We start from the raw sequence: 24828 nt of genomic DNA on the forward strand, positions 1-24828 counted from the left end.
GAGTAGCTGGGACTACAGGCATGCGCCACCATGCCCAGCTAATTTTTTCTACATAGATTTTTAGCTGTCCAAATCATTTCTTTCTATTTTTGGTAGAGACGGGGTCTCACTCTTGCTCAGGCTGGTCTCGAACTCCTGACCGCGAGCGATCCACCCGCCTCGGCCTCCCAGAGTGCTAGGATTACAGGCGTGAGCCACCGCGCCCGGCCCAAAGAGGCAATTCTTAAGCTGTCTCTTGCATACGGTAGAAATTCCCCAAGGCTGGGCAGAAGTAGCAAATCCTTTTTAGGGGATATGTCGTGTCCAAAGACAGAGGTAAAAGTTAAAAGCTTAGTATTTTCAGCAGCTGGCTGGGTAACACAGGACATGCGGTGGGTACGTATTCACATGCTTATCCCAACTGTACTTTGGCATGTTCTGTGTGATCACTTGATGAACGCGTGACGCCCCGCTAGACCTCGAGTTCCACGAGTGCGAGAACAGCATCTGCTTTTGCCCCCCATTGTTCTCCCAGAGCCTAGCACGCTGCCTGACACTGAAGTTTGGCGCTTAATCAATGCTTAAGAATAAATAATAAAGGGTCACCTCTGAGAGTTAAAATGTGTCGTTTCCGAAACATCTTAAAGAACAAGCCTCTTCGCGGTGCCTTTCCCCTTCTAAATAGGATCGACCTGAGCAATTCACTTCAGCTCCTTCGGAAGAGTCAAACCCTACTGCGGGGCTCTGTCCTCACACCATCGCCCCTCAGGGCCACCTAGGATTTACAAATCCCCGTGGAATGGGCCACCGAGCCCTGCCGACAGGGAGAAGAAAATGGGGATGAGTTAAACCCGACCTGCAGACCCAGCCCGCGCTCTCGCCCGGAAGCCGAAAGTCGCATTCTGGAATCCAGCGGCGCCGCCGCCGCAGCGTCACTCAGGCTGTGGTGACAGAAATACGTCATTTGGAAGTTGATGCGAAAAAAAGAGAGAAAAACAATCTGATCAACTTCCAGACTAGTATGCGGAGAAAAGAAAAGAAACTCAGTTCCTCCAACAGGAAAACTAAATCCGCCAGCACTCGGCTCCTGGTCGCCAGCACCGGGTACAAGCGCTGCGGAGCTCACCCGACGGCCCCGGACCTCCCCTGAGTGCACAGTTACAGCGTCCTCTACTGGTCCCCGTGACCCCGCCTGCCAGCGCCGTCAGGATTGCGTTCCCAGCCACGCCCAGGCTCGCGAGAGTGAGTGCAGCGGCCTCAGCAAACGGTGCTGCGGAACGGAACTTTCCTAACCTGTTGTTCCCGCACGGAAAGATTTTAATTCGACGAACAAGATGGGCGTTAAACGGCACAGGCAAAACGAAGGCGATAACGTGACTACGCCTAAGGGAGCGAGCGGAAGTCCGGGTTCGCACGCCGCGCGGAGAGCATCCTGGGGACCGGAAGGAGATGGAGGCTCCTGCCGCAGATCCAGGCGTCCGCCACCTTGCTTGGTAAGGGAGCGCGCGGCTGTTTAGAACAGCGTTTTGCTGGGGCGCGTTGTTCGTGCGCCGAGGTCAGAAGTGGCCGAAATTCCGGTGTCGCTGTAGAACCCGAGACCGCGTGTGAGCCATGGTGGGGAGATCCCGGCGGCGCGGAGCAGCCAAGTGGGCAGCTGTGCGAGCCAACGCAGGTCGCAGCCCTGCTGGCGAAAATGAAGATGATTTAGGATTGCCACCCTCACCAGGGGACTCCAGCTACTACCAAGATCAGGTAGATGACTTTCATGAGGCACGATCCCGGGCCATCTTGGCTAAGGGCTGGAACGAAGTAGAGAATGGAGATGAGGAGGATGGCGTTGAGGAGGAGGAGGTGCTAGCCCTAGATATAGACGAGGAGGACGACGAAGATGGAGGGAGTGCCGGGGATGAGGAAGATGGTGATGATGATGATGACGGTGGGAGCTCCGTGCAAAGTGAGGCCGAGGCCTTTCTGGATCCCAGTTTGTCCTGGGGACAGAGGAAAAAACTTTACTATGACACTGACTATGGTTCTAAGTCCCGAGGCCGGCAGAGTCAACAAGAAGTAGAGGAGGAGGAAAGAGAAGAGGAGGAGGAGGCACAGGTCATTCAGCGGCGCCTAGCCCAGGCCCTGCAAGAGGATGATTTTGGGGTTGAGTGGGTGGAGGCATTTGCAAAACCTGTGCCTCAGGTAGATGAGGCTGAGACACGGGTCGTGAAGGATTTGGCTAAAGTTTCGGTGAAAGAGAAGCTGAAAATGTTGCGAAAGGAATCACCAGAGCTTTTGGAGCTGATAGAAGACCTTAAAGTCAAGTTGACAGAGGTGAAGGATGAGCTGGAGCCACTGTTACAGTTGGTGGAGCAAGGGATCATTCCACCCGGCAAAGGAAGCCAATACTTGAGGACCAAGTACAACCTCTACTTGAATTATTGCTCCAACATCAGTTTTTATTTGATCCTGAAAGCTAGGAGAGTCCCGGCACATGGACATCCTGTCATAGAAAGGCTTGTTACCTACCGAAATTTGATTAACAAGCTGTCGGTTGTGGATCAGAAGCTGTCCTCAGAAATTCGTCATCTACTCACGCTTAAGGATGGTGCTGTAAAGAAAGGACTGAATCCAAAAGCAAAATCCACCAAGGCCAAACCAAAGTCTGTTTCAAATACTTCCACTGCTGTTACAGTTCTTTCTGATGATTCTGATTTTGATGAAGGAGCTCAACTGAAATACTATAAGGAAATAGAAGACAGGCAAAAGCTGAAGAGGAAGAAAGAAGAAAATAGTACTGAAGAACAGGCTCTTGAAGATCAAAATGCAAAGAGAGCCATTACCTATCAGATTGCTAAAAATAGGGGACTTACTCCTAGGAGAAAGAAGATTGATCGCAATCCCAGAGTGAAACACAGGGAGAAGTTCAGAAGAGCCAAAATTCGAAGAAGAGGGCAGGTTCGAGAAGTTCGTAGGGAAGAGCAACGTTATAGTGGTGAATTATCTGGCATTCGTGCAGGAGTTAAAAAGAGCATTAAGCTTAAATGAAGCTTTTGCTTAAAGTTTTTGGCAATAATTTTAGGTCAATAAATTTTTACTTTTAACTGAAGTGATTGTATTAATATGTAATACCTAACCTTAAATTTTAAAAATTCTTTTCAACAGAGATACTTTTTTTGAGGTATTGCTCAATTTATTTGTCCTTTATATTAGGTCATACTGAGAATTGTGGGAGCAATGTGAAGGTATTTGAGAAAAGGCATAGTGTTGAAAAAAGTTCTCCAATAGTCTGTCAAGTAGCAGCCTAGGAAAACTTCACAGCTAGGTGTGGAGCGTTTATCAAACTTAGAACACTTACAACTTCATAAAAAGATTGCACCTTTGACAGTCTTCTTATTTGTAAGATAGCCTATAAAATAGTTATGACCCATTTCATTTACCTAACTTATCCTTCATTCTTGGGCAGGATACTTGTTAATAAAGGGGTTGTATGTTAACATGGATTTCATACATTCTGTGTGGTTTAAAACTTAGGAATGAAGAGGAACTTTGTTAAAAAGTAGAAAAAGGAAAAGACATGCTGTAATTACATCAATTGTAAATATTTTCTAATAGTTCTTAATGTGGTAAATAAGGTAAGAATTCCATTTCCCCTTCTGTACTGGTGACTTGCAGTGGTTGCTGTTTGTACTCTTACTCCATTTGCTAAAAATGTGGTATGATTACTACTAGGTAAGTGGCAACTTTGGGGGGCGGGAAACAACAACAACAAAAAAGGCATGTAGTATTGAACTAGAGTTTCTTTTTTTCTTTTGAGACAGGGTCTTGCTCTGTCTCCTGGGCTAGAGTGCAGTGGCATCATCATAGCTCACTGCAACCTCGAACTCCTGGGCTCCAATGATTCTCCTGCCTCAGCCTCTATAGGCACACACCAACACGCTCTGTTAAGTTTTCTATTTTTTGTAGAAACAGGGTCTCACTCTTGCTCCGGCTGATCTCAAACTCCTGGTCTCAAGGGATCCTCCCTGCCTCGGCCTCCTAAATTGCTAGGATTACAGGCATGAGCTACTGCACCTGGCCTGAACTAGAATTTCAAATGATTCAAACTGGAAAAGAAAGTTGCTTCAGGTAATCAGATATATTTTTTATTCATTTAGATATTCATTCTTAAATGTTTGTAATTTGCCTTTGGAAATTTAAAAGAAACAGTACAAAAACTTTACCACCACCCAAAATCAACAAATGTTAACCTGTATGTTTTTAATTTTGTGTAAGGTGTATTTCTCAAAGTTTTTAATTTGATGTAGTTACTTTAGCTATGTATTCCAGGTGATTCATTTTCCTGATTATTTCAGTTATTCTTAGAAAACAATGATTTTACATTTGCTTCAAAGCGAAGCTTTAAATGATAGTAAATACTAAGAATCTGGGCTGGGTGTGGTGACTCACACCTGTAATCCCAGCCCTGTGGGAGGATTGCTTGAGGCCAGGCATTGCAGACCACTGTGGGCAAGAGAGGGAGATGCTGTCTCTACAAATATATATATTTTAAAAAAAAATTAGTTGGGCATCATCACCCTCAGCTACTTAGGGGGCTAAGGTGGGAGGATCGGTTTGAGCCCAGAGTTTGATGTTACAGTGAGCTATGATGATGGCACTGCATTCCAGTCCTGGCAACAGAGCAAGACCCTGTCTCTTTGGAAAAAAAAAATTGATAGACAAAGAAACCTGGAGGAAACTAGTAAATGTTCTGCTTTAAGAAAGACAATATATAGGGTAGTGATTAGAGGATTGGCCTTTGGAGCCAGATTGAGTTCAAATTCCAGTTTCACCACTTACCATGTGTCTTTGGTCCACTCCAACCTCTCTGTGCCCCAATTACCTGACACTGAATATATCTTTGTTATAGCCTTTAAATAGTTAATCCATGTAACATATATTTAGAAGATCACCTACCAGGTAGTAAGTGCTTAGTGTTAGTTATTAATCCATTAAAAAAACCTAATTTATTCCACTTGAATGAGTTAATTTTCTCCTTGGTTCTACCACAGTGGTTCTTAAATCAGAATACCTGAGGATCAGTTGGTAAGTTTAAAATGTGGATTCCTGGCTGGTCCGAGTGCAGTGGCGTTTACAATTAATTGATCACAACCAGTTACAGATTCATTTGTTCCTTTTTCACTCCCACTGCCTCACTCGACCAGCCTGTGCCCTACCTCCACAGATTCTGCTTCAGCTGGCCTGGTGTGGGGCACAGGGATCTCTTTTTAATAGGCACACCACATGATTTGGATCCATAGGGTCTACAGAACACATTTTGGGAAACGCTGCTCTGGGCACAGTGATTTTTAGGTTTCTTTCAGCTAATAACATTAGGCATGTGAATGAAATTAATTACAGTAATAAAATATGATGTAGTATTACCATGAGCCTACAAAACCTTGAGGGCAGCCCTCTAAAATAAAATAGCCCTGGAGAATTTGTTGAAAGCAGTGGGCCTCTTCCCCGTAGAACATAGCATAGTCCTAATGGCTACATTTTATATGTCACGTCAGTGGGTTCCTGGATTCCCTGAAGCCAGGAGCCTGTGGACCTCAGCTAGAAAACCTTATAAGGGAATGTACCTTTGTTCCTTTTACTCTTTTTTTTTATTTCAGCATATTATGGGGGTACATAAGTTTTGGTTACGTATATTGCCCTTGCCCCCTACCATTTACTCTTAAGCATAGCTTTAATACGGCCTATTTTAATATATATACTAAAAAATCGTTTTACCATGGGTGAGGGAAGGGATTATTTGAATTATATAGATAACAATTTTATTAGCACCTAGAATTTTTCTACATTTATTAAATGACTTCTTTTAGACATACCTGCATTTTTATTCACACCACACTTGAACATGCATAAAAAGGGAATTATAAGCCAAATAAAAGTTATTCCTAAACTTCATATTCAGCCAAACTTTTCTGAATCATTTTCATTCAGGGGCCCCAGTGGCAACAGACAGGATCAAGATTTTTGATAGGATCTTTAAAAGAATGTGAAGGGGGCCAAGAGCTGCTTAGAGAAATAAATCCTTTATATTCTGTAAAAAGGAGAAACTTAGAGATGTCACCTTTGGGAGTAGGCATAGACCCATTAAAATTAAAGCAATTGACTGCTTAAATAGGATGCCATGGAACCTCAAAAATGGCATGTACCTCTCTATGTAGGGAAAGCAGAAAAGTGTCACAGATCTGTTTCAGTAGAATTTAAGGGAAGATGGGTATGGCAATTTGAGTAATGCCAAACATGTTAAAGCTTAGCCACAGGCAACAGGGGTGAGGCAAGGTAGGAAGATAATCTTTGAAAGGTAGGGAGGGAGTAGATAATGAAAGGCCTTACTAGGTAGTTAAGGCACTTAGATTGTATCCCAGATATGGAGAAGCCAACCAAGGTTTTTTTTAAGAAAGTGTGACATGATTAGGTCAATCTTCAGAAAAGTAAATTACTCATTGTAACTGCTACAGAGCAGAGGAACTGAAATTAATTAAAATTAGAGGCAGGAAAGCCAGGCTCCATGGCACACACCCATAGTCCCAGCTACTTGGTAGGCAGAGGCCAGAGGATCACTTGAGACCAGGAGTTGGAGACCAGCCTGGGCAACATAGTGAGACTCTGTCTCAAGCAAAAACAAAAACCTAGGGGCACCTAGCAGTCCTTTGCAGCAACATTGGCAAGAAAAGATAAAGCTTTAAATTAATGCAGAGAAGACAAGGTAAAAGATTTAAGGGAAATTTGGAAGAATTTAAAGGAGAGCGCATGAGAATTTGGACAAACTAGATAAAGTCATGGAAGGTAAGAAAAAGCAAACCACCAAGTAGCTTAAGCAACATTGAGATATTAAACACTCTAAATACACACAAAATGTGATAAGCTCCTCTTGAATTCTATTTCTCACAGTATATAGAAAGAACACAACTTTGCTGTTAGATCTTCATAAAAAAGATATAATTATCAAACTATTAAAATAGTGCCTCAATATGTTTTGTTTTCTGTTATAAAAGTAACAAATCCATTATAGACTATTTGCAAATGGAGAAAAGTAGAGAAATGCAAAAATATATCCATATTTCTATCATCCAAACTGCCACTGATTGACGTAGACTAAATAAATTGCTTATACTTCTTAAAGTTTCTCCAATAAACAGCAGATATAAATTGACTAGATATTTTTATAATTAATGTTTTGGAAAAATAAGTTAACGACAGTCATCAAAACTTAGTAATTCAGAAGTAAAAAACAATAGACTTGAGAGCTTTCACATGGAGGCATTATATTAACTGGTATAAATAAATTTCTGCATTTATTAAAATCAGTTTAACATGAAGTCTTAAATTGAGTGCACTGTTTTCAAATAAGATTTTTTCCAAGTACCATACAATGTAAAACAAATGGCTAAACAAAAACCATTATTTTAGAATCATAATAAGACCATGTGCTCTACTGAAAAAACAGCAACCCTTCTTAAGCAGTATCTCTTCTGTTCACAGGTGTAAGCTTATACTAAAATACTAAAAATACATTATCATTCATGACATTGACTTCTAAGAAGTTTTGTAATATAGTCTAAGTATCCATCCTTAAGATGACCAAAGGGTATTAAAAAACCAAACATGGATAACTAAAAATAAAATGCAGAAAAAGTTGAAAAGCCCTTCCTGCTTTATTTCACAAGAAAATTCTTAATTATAGTGCTTGGACTTTGTCTCTTTTTAAAACACTATAGGAAGTTGCTCTGTGCATTTTCAAGAAGGAGCAACATGTTTAGGCTTGTTTTTATAATCTCGGCTTCCTTAAATGTGTATAGCAGCTGTATAAGGTAATGCAGAGCTGTGATTATATTATTGATCCAAAAGCTAAAAGCATTAAGAAACTGGGAACTTGGAGTACCATCCACTTCTAAAGAAACTTCATAAATAGCTTTGCCTGTAAATTTTAAAGGACTCATAGTTCAGCTGATTTTCTGTATTCATTATACTGCCACTCAATTAATGGCACAGAACATAAATAGAACTCTTTAAAAGTAGAGGCACAAAAACCAATATACTGATTCCAGAGCATGTCACTGTTTCTATACCTATAGGTATCTTGGTTAACAAGAAAGGAGAAAGCTGGCAATTTAGACCAGATGGCATTTCATACTTTGTTAAGCTAGTGACTCCCTTGGGTATTACTGGCTTTTTCTCAAGAATGGTTTGTGAGGATTCTGCTCTCTTCTTCTACCTATGATGGGATAAGTAGATTCTTGTCAAATTCTTTACTGAAACACTGCAAAAACATCTCTATGATGGAAACTGACAAGAATATAATGATATTTAGCAATTTCTTTATATAAAACAGGGTAAGAGAGCCAGTTAAGAATGAGTGTTAAAATCATATAAAACATCTGGAAACTTTCAGTGTTTGTTTTCAAGGTATTGTACAGTTTGCAGTTCCTAAAAGGCAAATACATCTGTCAAAACTCTCACCCTTACCAAAAGAGTGAAAGGAAAAAAGGCCCAACAAACCTCCAAAATGCTAAAGATACGATGAAAAGCTTTTTTCCCCAACTCAGTTTTCTTCTTGTAAGTTATACACTGTTTTGCCAAAATGATAAAATACAGCTACTACTACTAATTATTTAACCCTATGTTAGACTATGTTTTGAAGGCTTTACTTGTATTTCTTATTTAACCTTCACAACATTTCTATGAGTGTGTAATACAATCACTCTACAGAAGAAGACAGAAAACTTACTCAAGTAGGTTATTAAGACTGGGATCAACAGGTCAGGGAAATGCCAGAAAACTGAAAAGTTACTAGGAAATTTTCTAAGAAGTTAGCTTCTTGTAAACATTTCCTTTTTTAATGTTTCTTATTGAAAAGACTTGGTGAAGAATAGTATTAGAAGTCTCATGGTGATTTCTGGTGGTATTAATAATTTCAAGAGTGATTTGCAGAGAATAATAACAATAAAAAGGTTTACTTTTCCTTTCAGAGAAGTATAACTTCCTCTACAGAGGGAAAGATTGAACAGAGAAAGGGAAAAGCAGGTGGGCACAATGTTACACAACAGTGATTTTTAATTACGAGTCAACATTGGATCCTATTGCCAGCGATTTGCAAGCCAAACAAAGAGCTAATCAGATAGGAATCCAGGATAAAGAATAACGATAGTAACTGAAAATTGTCTTTATTAGAGAAAGACATGTTTACTCAAAGGAATTACTGGATCAGTAATCATTGATTCAAACATTCAAAATAAAGCAACGGTGGCCAGTTACTAGCGAGACACAGGCACTGTGAAGGTGAAAACTGTCGACCTATAATAGACACTTGTCACATAAATTCTCAGCTGTTTGGCTTAAAATGCACTCATGCGCACCCGGAGCACTAGAAAACCAGGGAGTTAAAGTGACAGGAAATACAAAACTCCTATAGAGAGCACATGACGGGAACAAAAGAGGTGGTGGAAGGAAGGCTCCCACCTCTGGTTTCTCACATAAAAAGCTCATGAATCAAAATTATGACTAAATGGTTTTAAGTTCCAGTGTGTGAAAGGCAAATCATACAGTTTAATACCCGGGGGGGAAGGAAGTGGCTTTTTAAAATTAGCTTTCGCCTCTTCAACCTAGGTCTTTGTGCCTTCGTGCTACCGATAAAATTGGCGGTTACACACCCAAACGCCGCTAGGTGTTTCGCAGGTCTCCCACCCCCCAAGCACCCAGGGGGCGAACGCCGCGGACCGCCTCAGGAGGCCGTGCCGGGGGCGGGCGGGGGGCGGTAGGGACGCGGCCCGGGCAGCGTTTCCTCCCCGGGTCGGGAAGCGGAAGGTGGGAAGCGGGAAGCGGAGGACGCTGCCCCCTAGGGGAGCCGAGTCGCAGGCTGCGGGCCGGGGCGGGAGGGGCCGCGGGGAGGAGGCGGCCGGTAAGGAGGCCGCGCCGTCGGGCGGGGCCGTCCCTCCAGCTGGCCCGGACCCCGGCGGGGCGGGCTGCGGACCCAGCGGCGGAGCCCAGGCGCCGGCCCGTGGCCACGGAGAAAGGTGGCGGCGGCGGCTGCCCGCCCTGACCCTCTGCTCCCCCGCCGAGGCCTGGGCGCGAGCAGGAGGCGGCGGCGAAGAAAGGAGCGAGCATGGCCGAGACTCCGCCGCCGCCCACGGCTGGTGCTGAAAGTTGCGGCGAGGAGCCGGCGAGGGGCGGGGAGTGGCGGCCGGAGGCGCCGCGCCACGCTGCTGCCGGGGTCACGGAGCGAGAGGACGAGGCGCGGCCGCGGCCGGCCTCCCCCGCCGGGCAGCCGGAGCCCGACTCGCCGGTGGCCGCCCCCTTTTTCTTGCTCTATCCGGGCGATGGGGGTGCCGGCTTCGCAGCGCGCCCGCCGCCGCAACAGCAGCGCACCTGGAGGACCCCGCCGTCGCCGGGCTCCCCGCTGCCCTTCCTGTTGCTGAGCTACCCGAGCGGCGGCGGCGCCGGAGGCGGCAGCGGCAAACAGCGTGAGTGGCGGCGGGGGATGGGGCCGCGGGCAGGGAAGGGGCGCTCGGCGGGGAAGGGCCGGCCCGGCCCCCACGGAGCTCCGCCTCCCGCTGGGTGGCTGGAGCCGGCCGGCCGGGAGGCGGGGGCGCTGGGGACGGCCCTCGGGAAGCTCCAGTTCCCGGGTGCCGGCGTAAGTCGGGGGACCGCTGTGGTCCGGGCGCCGGATTATTTACCTCCGAGTCTCCCCAGGCCGCGGGCTTCTGCCCAGCCTGGTCTCGCTCCCCTCGGGCTGGGCGCCGGTCTTCGCCCGCCTCCCACGTGCTCCGGCGGGGGCGGTGAGCGGCCCGCCCGCCCGCTCCGGGGCGCCCGGCCTTGCGGGGTCGCGGCTGGGAACCTGCCCGGGAGGAGTCGAGGAGGGGGCGGCGCCCCAAGACCGGCCGACCCGCTGACGCGCCTTTTGCGGGCTCCGGGCGCGGCGGCCGAGTAGGTGTGGCCGCCGCGCCGCCGCCGGGCCGTTTCAGGGGTGCTCCTGACTAATTTTTTACGGGCGTTCACTCCGTACCCGTAAATGTGACAGATCCATGCCCGGAACGGGAAAGAAATCTGTAGTGGTGCGCGGGGACGACAAGAAGAAAATGTGTGGCTTTGGAAGGGTCCTTCCCAGGATTATATCGTGTCAGGAAGAGGCCTCCACCTTTGGAAGCCACTTTCCCACTGGAGAGCCCTGAATGCCGCGGACCCCCACTCGGGGCTGTGTTTTGTCAGTCAACTAATGCTTATGGCTACTGGCAACGAGCAGGACCCTAGTGTAGGCAATGGGTATGAAAAGCCTCATGAAGGAGTGTGAAATCTGGTTTAAAAAGACAGGTTCTTACAGTATGGAATTGTGGCTGACGATATAAGGCATACTATAAACCCCAAATATTTTGCTGTATGGTATAAATTCTGAAAAGAGACAGAGGAACTTGCCTGAGGTGGGGATCTCTCCATCTCTCTCTTTCTGTCTCTCATTTTTTTTTTTTTAGACAGAGTCTCACTCTGTTACCCGGACTAGAGTGAGTGCCGTGGCGTCAGCCTAGCTCACAGCAACCTCAAACTCCTAGGCTCGAGCGATCCTCCTGCCTCAGCCTCCCAAGTAGCTGGGACTACAGGCATGCGCCACCATGCCCGGCTAATTTTTTTTTCTATATATATTTTTAGTTGTCTGGCTAATTTCTTTCTATTTTTAGTAGAGACAGGGTCTCGCTCTTGCTCAGGCTGGTCTCCAACTTCTGACCTCCAGTGATCCTCCTGCCTCGGCCTCCCAGAGTGCTAGGATTACAGGCTTGAGCCACCTCGCCCCGCCTGTCTCTCGTCTTTTTTAAAACGCCAATGCAAATCTTTTAACTGTTCTGCACTGCCAAGAAACCCTGACCTCACCGTTTCTGCTCCGGATCCATCCCCTAGGAAAAGGTTAACATTTGTTGATTATTTCCTGTTTGCGTGAGCTGTGGATTACCAGGGTTAATACAACTCTGTGAGCCAAATATGATGCCACTTTTTCCGATGAAGTAGATCAGTGTGATTACATGATTTGTCCTAAGTAGCAGCTTAAGAGAAGGAATGCAGGTGACCCAGATTCTTGTCTACCAAGCCCATGCTCTTTAATCGGACAACAGAGTTCAGAAACTGAGATAGTAGATGGCAGTTTAACATAAGGGTCCATTGGGTTCAGCTGGAGGTAGTCCGGTGTTACTACCTTCTTATTACTTAGAAAGTGGGCAAACACTGACCATTGGCTAAGAGTCTTAGTAAAACCATAGTTTGTGTCTTGGAGTGGTCTGCACTAATGTCTGTTTATAAAGCAGAGGAGGAAAAGAAAAGAATCTTCTCAAGGAGACCACATTCTGAGGAATCCGCTTTCTACTTTGTACTTTAAGCACAGCCTCTTTTTTTCCTCCTTAAAGTTTTCTATTTCTGGGTAATCTTGTTTATTAGCCACATTACTATGGAATAGAGAAGAGACTCCTATCATTTCTCTCTGTAACCGTTATGGTACAAGGTTTGATGTAGAAGAATTTTTCAAGTGTTTGCCAGTATCAGTTGTGAGGATTATCTGAATTTCAGTTAATTTATTTAATTCCTTCCTTTTACTAAAAGTTGACTTTATTTTCTTAATTAGTGTTAGAAAATAATATTGTATTACTCTTACTAATAGTGTTGCATAAGCATAATCAAGATCAGGAATGGAAGACTTAAAGCTAAAGTTTCATTGAGTGTGATCTCAGTCTCTACCTTGCAATGCTAGCAAATGTATGAAATGATTTGTTGGCATATGAAGTTCTAATATTTCCTCTTGGTCTTTATATGTGAAATAGTTTATTGGGTGTAAGTGCACAGAAAAATTACTGGGAAAATACACATGTCCCATTTCTTCTGCTTTTAAAAACCAGTCACTGAAGACATTTTACATTAGTTAAAAAAAAATCACTGCTACATATTTTATTCAAATACAAAATTGACTTAAAGTAGTTCTTGTTTTGGACTATAAGTTTTTATTTTTACCTGTTATTTTTATACGTATTTTAGAACCTAAGCATACTTAGGAAAAGAGAATACTCTAGATATGAATAAAAGATAGTTCCTTGTCACCCTGCAGAATCAATGGAATATTGCTTTCTGTAAGGTACCTGGGTAGAACTCTGATTTTCCTGCTCATAAAAGAAACTGGAGACCAAACAGTTTTTAAAAGACTTTTTTTTTTTTTTTTTTTTTTTGAGACAGAGTCTCGCTCTGTTGCCAAGGCTAGAGTGCCGTGGCATCAGCCTAGCTCACAGCAACCTCAAACTCCTGGGCTCAAGCGATCCTCCTGCCTCAGCCTCCCGAGTAGCTGGGACTACAGGCATGCGCCACCATGCCCGGCTAATTTTTTCTATATATATATATTTAGCTGTCCATATAATTTCTTTCTACTTTTTTAGTAGAGACAGGGTCTCGCTCTTGCCCAGGCTGGTCTCGAATTCCTGACCTCCAGCGATCCTCCCACCTCAGCCTTCCAGAGTGCTAGGATTACAGGCGTGAGCCACCGCACCTGGCCGGCTCTTCATTTTTTAACAGAAGTTTTTACTGTAGTTCTGAAACTCAAACAATTACCAATAAAGGATGTAACTAGTAAGATAATTGTACTAGTGGCCACCATTTGTGGAATATTTTTATGTGCCATGCAGAAAGCTGGAAACTTCACATGTAACAGTACTTATCTTTTTTTTTAACTGAAGGCCAGAGAATGAATTCATATTCCTGCATAGTATTGACTTCAAAGGCCATCGTCTTAATCCCTGTATGCTGCCTCACCAAAGCCTTGATGAAACCAGTTTGGGTGGAGGGCAGTGGTAGGAGGGATAGCAGAGGAAAGGTGGCAAAGAAAGCAACTTTGGGGACTAAAAGGCAAGTGTTGGCCTCAAAACATATTCACCTGACTGTATTGTCTTGCATCTTTTCCCTTTTCATTTGACTTTTCGCAGAAATCTGCATGTTAAAGAGGTAGGATTTTATCAAGAAGCTAAGAAAACATTTTTCTACTGTAGGCTATAGGTAGTAAAAGGTGTAGATGGATGATGATGGAAGTGTAGCAGAATTAACTGGATGAAATAATGATTTTTTTTTTTGCTGGCTAATACTTTTGAAAATTCCTTTAAAAGAGCTGACTAAAAGATGTGCTGCCCTTTTATTATTGTACAGTAGGCAACCTGTAGCCTACATAAATAAAAGTGAAGCCCATATTAATTACTTTTTCAGGATATCACAACTGTTACATTTTTACCCAAACCTTATTAATATTGAAACTTCTCCCTGTTGTGTGAAGTGGCTCATGTATGAGCCTTAAAATTTGTTTTGGGAAGTCAGTAGTGCACCATAAGCATTAAAAAAACTCGTGTGAAATTTTGTGAAAGGGAATATTTTTAGAGTTTGAATAATTGCAGAAAGGTTTATAGTCTTTTCTAAAACTTCTTGGGGCTGCTGGCCAAGGTGACAGCCTGTTTTGACTGCCTAACACTCAGCATGTGTCAAAGAGAGTGGTAGGCAGAGGCGGGAAAGTTTGAAAGGTGTGGGAACCTTAATGCATGGGAAAGGACAGCTTGACAGGCCGGGGCAGCTAGAGGCATGTGGAAAGCAGAAGTTGTTTCAGCACGTTGCCTTTAGAGTGCGGTTCTTCTAACTTTAGAATCTTTTTAGGTACTGTCCACAGACATGTATCTACTTCTGCTGCCTTTTTTATGAACTTGGGAACTCTGGTTGTTCCCTAATGCTTGGTAAAATTCTGACCGATCTCTCTGCTTCCTTCCTCAAAACCCAAGAGACACCACAGTGTACCCTTTCCCTTTTACTTTCCTCTGCCTCAGTCCCATAAACATTTATCCTTACTGACTTTCATTTCATGTGATGATAGGGGGTTTTTCCAGAGGCAAAATCACGTATTATAGTAATGCTAATGGCTGACATATACTTATTGTTTATGCCAAGAGCCAGGCTAAGGATTTTACTTCATTTAACTGTGAAATAGTTAACATTATTATCTGCATTTTGTCAGTGAAGAAATGGACACAGAGACAAGTCATTTGCCAAGGTTACTCAGCTTCTAAGTGGTGGACCTAGGACTCATTGTGGGCATTCTGACTCCAGAGTCCACATGTTCTGCCACATTCCTTTATCGGTGAGGTCCCCAACACCCTGGCCTTGGACCCCTACCAGTCCGAGGGCCACAGAGCAGGAGGTGAGTGGCTGGGAAGCCAGTGAAGCTTCATCTGTATTTACAGTTTCATCTGTATTTACGGCAGCTCCTCATAGCTCGCTCACATCACCACCTGATCTCCATCTCCTGTCAGATCAGCAGCAGCATTAGATTCTCATAGGAGGGCAAACCCTGCTGTGAACTGCAAACTGCGCATGCGAGGGATCTAGGTCTCTCACTGGTTAAGATAATTTAATGCCTGATGATCTGAGATGGAGCTGAAGCAGTGATGCTAGCACAGGGGAGCAGCTGCAAATACAGATTATCATTAGCAGAGAGGTTTGGCTGCACAATAAATGTAATGCACCTGAATCATCCCAAAATCATCCCTCCCCCCACCCCCAGGTCCGTGGAAAAATTGTCTTCCATGAAACCAGTCCCTGATGATAGAAAGGTTCGGAACTGCTGCTTTATAGCCTCCCATAACTGGAATTGGGTACTAGTTTGGAGGCTCCTTTCCGGGCAACAGCCCTCTAGTTAGTTGTTCTGCTCACTAAAGCCCTATTTGCTAAAATGAGTGAATGAATGAAATTCCCAAGGCACCAATTTGATAGAGAAAATAATTGTGTATGTCACAACAATGAATGGTCTATTTATGACAGATGTAGGAATTTCTTAAGCACCTGTAATGTCTGTTTCTTGTCTACTGCCTTGTCCTTTCTGCTGTACCCCTAATGGCTTCTACATAGAAGGTGCCCTATACATGTTAAATGAACGAATCTGTGATATATGCATGAATAAAGCCTGTGTGAGAATGACCTGTTTGTTGGGACATAAGTATAGTTTGTATAGAACTTGGGGGTTTTCATGGTTGAAGTAAAAAAACAAGAGTGGAAAAATACCATTGCAAGAATATATACATATTTTTAACAAGTATCTATTGAAAGTCTCGTATTTGATAGGTACTATTTTGAGCAGATATATAAATGGTGTGCAAAACAGGCAGTTTTCTTCTCATGCCTGTGGTCGTTGTGAAGCTAGTTATTTAGTTTCATTTTACAGCAGAGTCAACTGAGGCAAGAGGAGGGTACATGTCCCAAGGTCATCTACTAAGTTGTTGGTACTTTACGTTTGTAAATCATTGCCTGCTGTCACTGAGCCATAAAATCAGTTTTACTTTCCAAGGTAGAAGTTATTCCTAGGCTTATGCTGGTTAATTTTAACAAGTGAAAGATGATGCATTGTAATACCCCTGGTGGTGCTTATTTCTAACAAAATAATAACTTAGCTTCCTGGATATAATCATTTTATGGTTACTTACTGTCATCTTTAGTTAATAACTGTAAAGTGATACTGAGCCTGCCAAGTGTATAAAACTAAAATTGAAGACATCTCAAAATCAGAGGTAGAGATATTAATAATAGGTTGTGGCTCTGGGAAAAGATGGGAGGTACGAGGGCAGACTGGAGCATGTGAAATAATCATGGTCATTCAGTCAAATAATCCCACAGTTCAGCAGAAACATCTGGGCTTTCACCAATGTCATCATGAGGATAATTCATCAAGGATACCTTTCGTGCTAACAGCAACTACTGAAATAGGGGGGAAATGAGATTTTTCTCCTTAAATTCTGAAACCATGATTCAGGAAGCCTCAGGAAACAGAACTTTGTGATCTTTACAAATTGATTTAGTTGCACAAGTTGACAAATTTTAGGAAGCACCATCATGTACGAAATAGGAACAAGATCCAAGGAGGAGACAACTAATTATAAAAGAAATAGGCGGGGCATGGTGGCTCACACCTGTAATCCCAGCACTTTGGGAGATGGCGGCTGAAGGATGCTTAAGGCCAGGAGTTAAAGACCAGCCTGGGCGACACAGTGAGACCTCGGTCACTACAAACAAATAGAAAAATCAGCCAGGCCGTGGTGTGCACCTAGAGCTCCAACTACTCAGGAAGCTGAGGCAGGAGGATTCCTTGAGTACAGGAGTTCAAGGTTGCAGTGAGTTTTGATAGCACCTCTGCACTCTATTCTAGGATGACAAAATAAGACCCTGTCTCAGAAAAAAAGTAAAGAAAAAAAGAAATAAATGACATGGCTCTTTCCCTCAAATCTGTTAGGTAAGATTGGCATATCTGTAAGAAATCTATAAATTTATTTCTGAAAAGTATTTAAATAATAATATTTAAAACAAAAAATTAGAAATAATCGAAATGCCCACCAGCATGAAAATGAATCAGGAAATTGTTTATACATACAATGGAACATTACCTTAAAATACAGCAACCAAAAGGATAAGCTACAGCTACATAGTACGGTGTGGATGAATCTTAGAAAATGCAATGTTAAGTGAAAGGCTTAGAGAGTTTTATAGAGCATGAAATCCTTTCTATAAAGTTGAAAAAAACTGAAGCTAAATATGTTGTTTAGCCATCCATATATTTGTAATAATATTTTTAAAATAAGATAAATGATTTAAGCAAAATTCAGAGGTGGTTGCCTTAAAAGGAGAAGCAGTTCAGAAAAGAGGAGCACATAAATGTAAGTTGTTGGTCCATTTCTCCAGTTGGGCAATGGTTTTGTGGGTATTGATTATATTCTTTAAAGAATTCAAATTATATATTGTTTCCTATTTTTGAAACGGTCTACAATGAGTCATTTTAGAAAATGATTGCCCCTTCATTTATCTTTTCCTATTCTGATTGTTATCACATGTTCTTAATGTGTCCAATTAGTAGGTAAATGTGGAAAGAAGTCGGTGAGATGGTTTTTTCAGTTGTCTTCCCAGAGTGGTAGTACAGTGAACCAGTGCGTTGTCTGTTAGGATGGTCGAGAAGAATTTGGTTTACCCCTTGCTAGCACATAACAGGAAAAATCCATGCTGGGTTCTTGGTTTGTCAGAAAATGTCCACTTACTAAAATATGTAAGGTGGGGGACTAAGTAGAGTATATGGTTTGTGAAGCATTAAGGTGTAAAGTGTGAAAGCTGATAAAAAAAAAATCTTCAAATCTTACATTTGTTGAAACTTATGTTTAGCAAATTTCATGAAGACCCTGCCTGTGTTACTTTGTTTTGGTTTGGTTTTTATTTCTTGTTATTTTTTCTGAGTAAAATTTAATTTGAGGGGAAGGGTTAGAGTGCTGAAAGTTCCAGAATGTAGAAGAAAACATGGGTTTTGGGTGCATCTAGACAGAAGTAGCTTGGAATAACAGATCTGCCACCTGCTCATTATGTGCTCCTGGGCCAGTTACACCTGGCTGTAGTTTGGTTTCCTTATATGTAAAGAGGAAATATCAGTATCTACTTTGCAGTGTTTTTGTGAGGATTTGATGTGGTATTTGTAAAGCACCTAACAGAAAATAGAAATTCAATAAGTAATAGCTACCTTAAGTAATTTTTCCACACTATAACAGGGACGTTGAGCCTGAAAAATCAATCTTTGCAGAAGCTGAGTACAAATATACTTTAGGAGGAATGTAACTTCTAACTTTGAAATGTAAATCTTGCTTGCTTTGAATCAATCATAATGTAGAAAATTCAGTCTGTTTAAGCAGCTGGAACACAGGGCTGTTGATTCTGTTTTAGGGCCACAGACTACACTCTTGCCCTCCTCACAACCATCTTACAAATATGTGCCATTATTCACAAATGGGATCAAATGAGAAAATAGTTCAACACAGCTTGTATAAATAATAATTAGTGTCTATATGAGAAAAAAAGTCAAGGTTTATATACCTTATTGACGGCTTAATATTATCTTTATATTCAAACCTATTATGTTTACTGAGTAAAGACCCAAATATAAAAACAGGACTAAGCTGTATTTAGAATTCTTTTTATTAGTCTTCTACAAATAATGAGTAAATGTGCTGAAAACTTGATGGTGTTTACCTGAAGAAGAGGTATAACTTAGATAGTGGAAGAACAGGTTTTCTTCCCCACCCACGGTTAGCAATGGCTGCTAACACCTCCTCAAACCGATAGATATAGGTTTTTCCGTCCTTGCCAAAAGCTTTAGTTACTTTGGGTTGCCCTGTCTGTGTCCTCTAACTGGAGAGAAGGGAGGTGAAAAGGACGTTTGGAAGGAAAGTTAACCACATTTCTTGCCTACTAATCTAGATGTTCCTGTTGTGCTGGTATGTTGTAATCAGTCCACATCTCCTATTCAGGGTTAGTAAATGCTTATTGGTTGGTGAAGATATTGTCATGGTTTGTGACAAGGCTAAATTCAGGTATTGGACCCGTGGCAATCACTAAGCATTCAGATTTATTCATGTATTCATTGTTCTGTGCTTTAAGAATTGGCCAGTTGCTGTGGCTCATGCCTGTAATCCCAGCACTTAGGGAAGCCAAAGCAGGAGGATCTCTTTAGGCCAGGAGTTCAAGACCAGCCTGGGCAACACAGTGAGACCCCCATCTCTAAAAAAAAAAAAAAAAAAAAACATGTATACACATACACACACACACACACACACATATTTTAAAAATTAGCCGAGTGTAGTGATGCACACCTGTAGTCCTAGCCACTGGGGAGTCTGAGACAGGAAGATTGCTGAGCCCAGTAGTTCCAGGCTGCAGTGAACTATGATCACACCACTGCACTCCAACCTAGGGCAACAGAGTGAGACCGTGTCTCAAAAATAAAATAAAATTATATATATATATATATATATATATATATCTTATTTTTTGAAAAAGAATGTATCAGTGACCTGGAGTTTTGATGTCACAAGAACTGTTTAGAGTTGTGGTTCTGAGAACTAGTCATTATAATTTGAAGATTTTAATGACTACTTAACTATGTTTTGAAGTATTGTATGGTGTAAAGTGAATGAAACTATGAATTGTCTCATTTATTTTTTTTTTTAGTTTTTAATTTTTAATTTTTATGGGTACATAATAGTTGTATGACTTTATAGGGTACATGTGATGTTTTGATACAGGCATACAGTGTGAATTAATCCAATCAGGGTAATTGGGGTATCCATCACCTCAGGCATTTGTCATTTCTTTTTTTTTCTTTGATACGGAGTCTTACTCTGTTGCCTGGGCTAGAATGCCATGGCATCAGCCTAGCTCACAGCAACCTCAAACTCCTGGACTCAAGTGATCCTCCTGCCTCAGCCTCCCAAGTAGCTGGGACTACAGGCATGTGCCACCACACCCGGCTAATTTTTTCTATTTTTAGTAGAAATGGGATCTCACTCTTGCTCAGGTTGATCTTGAACTCCTGAGCTCAAGCGATCCTCCCACCTCAGCCTTTCAGAGTGCTAGAATAATGGGTGTGCACCACTGTACCTGGCCAGGCATTTGTCCTTTCTTTGCGTTAGAAACATTTCGATTCTACTCTTTTATTTTAGTTATTTTAAAGTATACCTTAACTTACTGTTGATTATAGTCACTTTTTTGTGTTATCAAATGTCATTCATTCTATTTTTTTGCACCCATTAACCATCCCCACTTTATCCCCACCTCCCTGATGCCCTTCCCACCCTCTAGTAACCATCATTCTACTCTCCGTCTCCATGAGATCAATTGTTTTTACTGTTTAGCTCCCACGTATGAGTGAGAACATGCGAGATTTGTCTTTCTGTGCTTGGCTTATTTCACTTAACATAATGTTCTCTAGTTTTATCCATATTGTTGTAAATAGCAGGATTTCATTCTTTTTTGTGACTATATAATATTCCATTGTATATATGTATCACAATGTCTTTATCCATTCATCCATTGATGGACACTTAGGTTGATTCCAAATCTTGGCTTTTGTGAACAGTGCTGCAGTAAACATGGGAATGCAGATATCTTTTTGATGTCCTACTGATTTACTTTCTTTCAGATACACACCAGCTATGGGATTGCTGGGTCATATGGTAGTTCTAGTTGTACTTTTTTGAGGAATCCCTATACTGTTCTCCATATTGGCTATACTAAGTTACATTCCCACCAACAGTGTATGAGGGTTCCACCGTCTCCACATCCTCGCCAGCATTCATTATTGCCTGTCTTTTTGATAAAAGCCATTTTAACTGGGGTGAGATGATATCTCATTGTAGTTTTGATTTGCATTTCTCTGATGACTAATGATGTTGAGCATTTTTTTATATGCCTGTTGGCCATTTGTACGTTTTCTTTTAAGAAATATCTATTCAGATCCTTTGTCCATTTTTTAATCAGATTATTTGATTTTTTTCCTATTGAGTTATTGGAGCTCCTTATAATTCTAGTTATTAATCCCTTGTCAAATGGGTAGTTTGCAAATATTTTGTCCCATTCTGTGGGCTCTCTTTACTTTGTTGATTATTTCCTTAGCTATGTAGAAGCTTTTTAGTTTGATGTAATCCCATTTGTCTGATTTTTCTTTGGTTTCCTGTTCCTTGGGTGATGTAATTCATGAAGTTCTCCGTTTATGTTTTAATGTATAAGATGGAAATATGTTTGGCTAGAAAGGAATTGAACTGTAATTAAATATGAATGTGTCATTAAATGAAGGCTTATGTTCAGCATTTATGTAAACTCTGCTTCCTCGAACAGAAAATCCTGTCTTAGTGCTGCTGTGCCCAGTGCCTGGTATATGAGATAGAAATAAATAAACCAAGAGTACTTTATTTTCCTTAGTAACTTGCTGATTTTCCCCCGATTATAAATAAGCATATGTATATATGTGTTCTAACATTGTCTCAGTTTACCTTCTTTCTATTAAAAAAAAAAAATCTTTAGAGATGGGGTCTTGCTGTGTTGCCCAGGCTAGTCTCAAACTCCTGAGCTCAAGAGGTCCACCTGCCTCAGCCTCCCAAAATGCTGGGATTACAGGCCACCCTCCTTCTAACAATACAGAAATTCCTGTTTATCTACAGAATCTGGTTCTTAGCATTTTTTTCATTGCACTCAATCTCAAATTAAGATGAAGCAATTATGAGATTTTTAATAATATTCAAGGGGAATTTTTTTTCTATTAGTTTTCAAAAGTTAGGTAAATCAAGGTATCCCTCTGATAAGAATCCCTAGAAGGGAATAAATAATCTTGGGTTATATTTCTTGAAATTGTATATTCCTCCTTAGACAGAAAAAACACTTTCTTTGAATTTTCTAAAACATTTTCAAAGAAAATTCTTAGCATTCCTCTTCTTGTTATTTATGTAGCTCACAAAGCAAGTACCTGCCCTTTTGCTACCAAGGTATAAATGCCTCATTTGATAATATAGGTGTGTGTTTTTTGGTTGGTTTAACAAAATATGATAATGGGTCTTTAGTACATTCAGGATAGGAAGATTTTTAAAATATAACATGAGTTTATCTTCTGCTTAGAAACATATTTCATGTTTAATGCAGAAACTTGGTAAATACAGCAATAACAAAAAGTGAGGGAAATTGGCATTCATTGGGAAGGATTTTACTTTTTTAACTTGAAGTTTTATTCTTGCATTTCTGCCCAGCTTAAAAAAAAAGTCAGGTTCCTGGAGAAGGAAATTATAAATGCCTGAGAATAAGATATTTAAGTTGAAAATCTGCCTTAGCTTTTCTTAAAACACTACCTTTACCATAGTAAAGAATTTTAATAGCTGTGTAGATAAGGATAAAAGATAAAGGTGAATTATGTGCTTGTTAAATTAACCTGCCTCTTTTACCATCTTTGCTATGGAATATTATTCAGTATTAATTATCCTCCTGTTATTTAGCCCTTTTATCCCAAAGTAAGAGGAATTGATGAGGATATGTGCATTGTGTTATGTCTGATCACGGTTTGACTAGCACAGTCTGAAAGTGGGTTGTACAGGATGAGAGAGAGCAGTCTAATTGCTCTCCCTGCATCAGCAGCATCTATAAAGCATCCTGGGAATTGCTCGCCCTACGTTCAGAGCAGCTGGTCACATGAGCCTGAATTTTCAGTTCAGTTCATTAGTCAGCCATTTTGGTCACCACCCTGCTTACTGCGCACGACCAATCCTATGAGAACTCAGCATCCCAGCTCATCTGAGCAGATCCTGGAAGTGATTTCTGCAGTTCAGGATTTTTTTTTTTTTTGTATGCTAAATTGAAATTTTAGGTTTATTTTTTGTTCATTTTTTGGGGGGGTGTTTTTTTCTGCACAAAGAAGGAGTATTTTTGACTTATTGATACCAAGGCCAGTTTTTCAAAGCCAGCAAAGGGAGCGTCGGCTGGGCAGGATTTAAAGCCTATAGCTCAGCTGAGAAAAAAAAAGCATAAGGAAGGGAAGATAAAAGGAGAGGAAGCTGGGAGAAGACAAGAATCATCTTTTTTTCACTATGTGGTAGGAACTGTTTGTAAGAAAAGATAGTATAGAATTGTTTATCCTGAGCAGTTGGTTCTTAAACTATAAGGTATTTTTCCTTGTTTCTTTTAAACCTCCCCCACCCCTTTCCTGAAAGCTTTGTTTCAGAGCTTTGGATTTGGGGTTTTTTTGTGAGGAGGTCTTATTTATTTTTGTGGGGGGTGTGTGTGTGTGTGTTGTGGTCCCAGCTGAGTCATCATGTCTGCTCTGACGCCTCCAACTGATATGCCAACCCCCACCACTGACAAGATCACACAGGCTGCCATGGAGACCATCTACCTTTGCAAATTCCGAGTGTCTATGGATGGAGAATGGCTCTGCCTGCGAGAGCTGGATGACATCTCACTTACACCTGACCCAGAGCCTACCCATGAAGGTATGGTCAGATCCTGCCCGCTAGTATCTCACAGCATCCTCATTGTTACGGGGGGAGGGGGACAGCTGGGAGGGTCAGGGAGAAGTAGGAAGAAGCTACACTCTGATCTGTTAACAATCTTGGAAACCTTTCATCCTTACCTACCACCCACTTTCTCCTCTCTTGCTTACTGGGAAAAAAAAATTTTTCCTACCCCCGAGGTATCCTTTGAAAAGATAATGGTACTTGTTTAGAGTTCTTTGTCTTTAAGCCTCTAAAAAGAATATTTGAGGTCACTTATCACATCCAATCCTAATCAATAATGAAAAAGCTTTTAATTTTGTTCATATATAAATATATTATAGAAATTATAGTAATTCTTAAAAATATAAGTTAACATGACTATAATTATAGGATTGTACATGATAAATACAAGAGGGGTATCCTATTATCAGGATATAATGTTAAACTGGCTGTGACATCTAGAAAATATTTGATAAAATATTATCTTTTTTAAATAATACGGATTATTAGGTTAGATGAGAAAGTAATTGTACATTCAGCATTTATTCAGTGAATATGGACTCTTCAAAAAACATAATGCCCTGAAAAGGTTAATCATGATTATTATGGTAATCCTTATAGATTACCATAGAATAGTAATACTGGAATCTTTCTGGCCATTGCTTTTTGTAAATTATTTGTGGTAGCTATTATGACTTATTTGAAATTTCCAGTCTTAGTACCTTTGAGATCTTTGTGGTCTCTTGGCTTGTGACTCTCTTTTCAAAACCTTTTCTAAATTTCCAGGGTTTTTCTACTTCTGCCACTTAATTCTGTTAATGCCACATAATGAGAGTTGATTTGAGTCCTATCAAGAAATAGTTTTATTTTTAATACAGTGGCTTCTTAGCTAGTGTTTATTCTCTACCCTTAAACTAATGAAGATAGAAATGCTTGCATGTGAGGAGAAATTCTTCACAAACAGGTGCCTGATAGTTAG

The 24828-nt window shown here is 41.5% G+C and overlaps 2 protein-coding genes across 8 annotated transcripts in view; both read left to right on the top strand.

Annotated features, from left to right (window-relative positions):
* The first annotated feature begins 1344 nt into the window (after positions 1-1344).
* On the top strand, positions 1345-3076 carry UTP3 (UTP3 small subunit processome component). The gene has a single exon (XM_045532440.1). The coding sequence runs from the start codon at positions 1591-1593 to the stop codon at positions 3013-3015; it is 1425 nt and encodes a 474-aa protein (XP_045388396.1). The 5' UTR covers positions 1345-1590; the 3' UTR covers positions 3016-3076.
* Positions 3077-9900: 6824 nt separating this feature from the next.
* RUFY3 (RUN and FYVE domain containing 3) overlaps positions 9901-24828 on the top strand; it is a 67893-nt gene continuing 52965 nt past the window's right edge. For 5 of the 7 annotated variants that reach the window (XM_045532425.1, XM_045532426.1, XM_045532431.1 and 2 more), the window contains exon 1: positions 9901-10481. In XM_045532425.1, coding sequence (XP_045388381.1) covers positions 10124-10481 — 358 coding nt within the window. In that variant the 5' untranslated portion in view covers positions 9901-10123. Of the gene's footprint in view, positions 10482-22948; positions 23847-24828 lie in introns of those variants that run through there. The other 2 variants (XM_045532434.1, XM_045532428.1) reach the window with 2 other exon arrangements.

The sequence above is a fragment of the Lemur catta genome, chromosome 19 (assembly GCF_020740605.2).
Source record: "Lemur catta isolate mLemCat1 chromosome 19, mLemCat1.pri, whole genome shotgun sequence".
Classification (NCBI taxonomy): Eukaryota; Metazoa; Chordata; class Mammalia; order Primates; family Lemuridae; genus Lemur; species Lemur catta.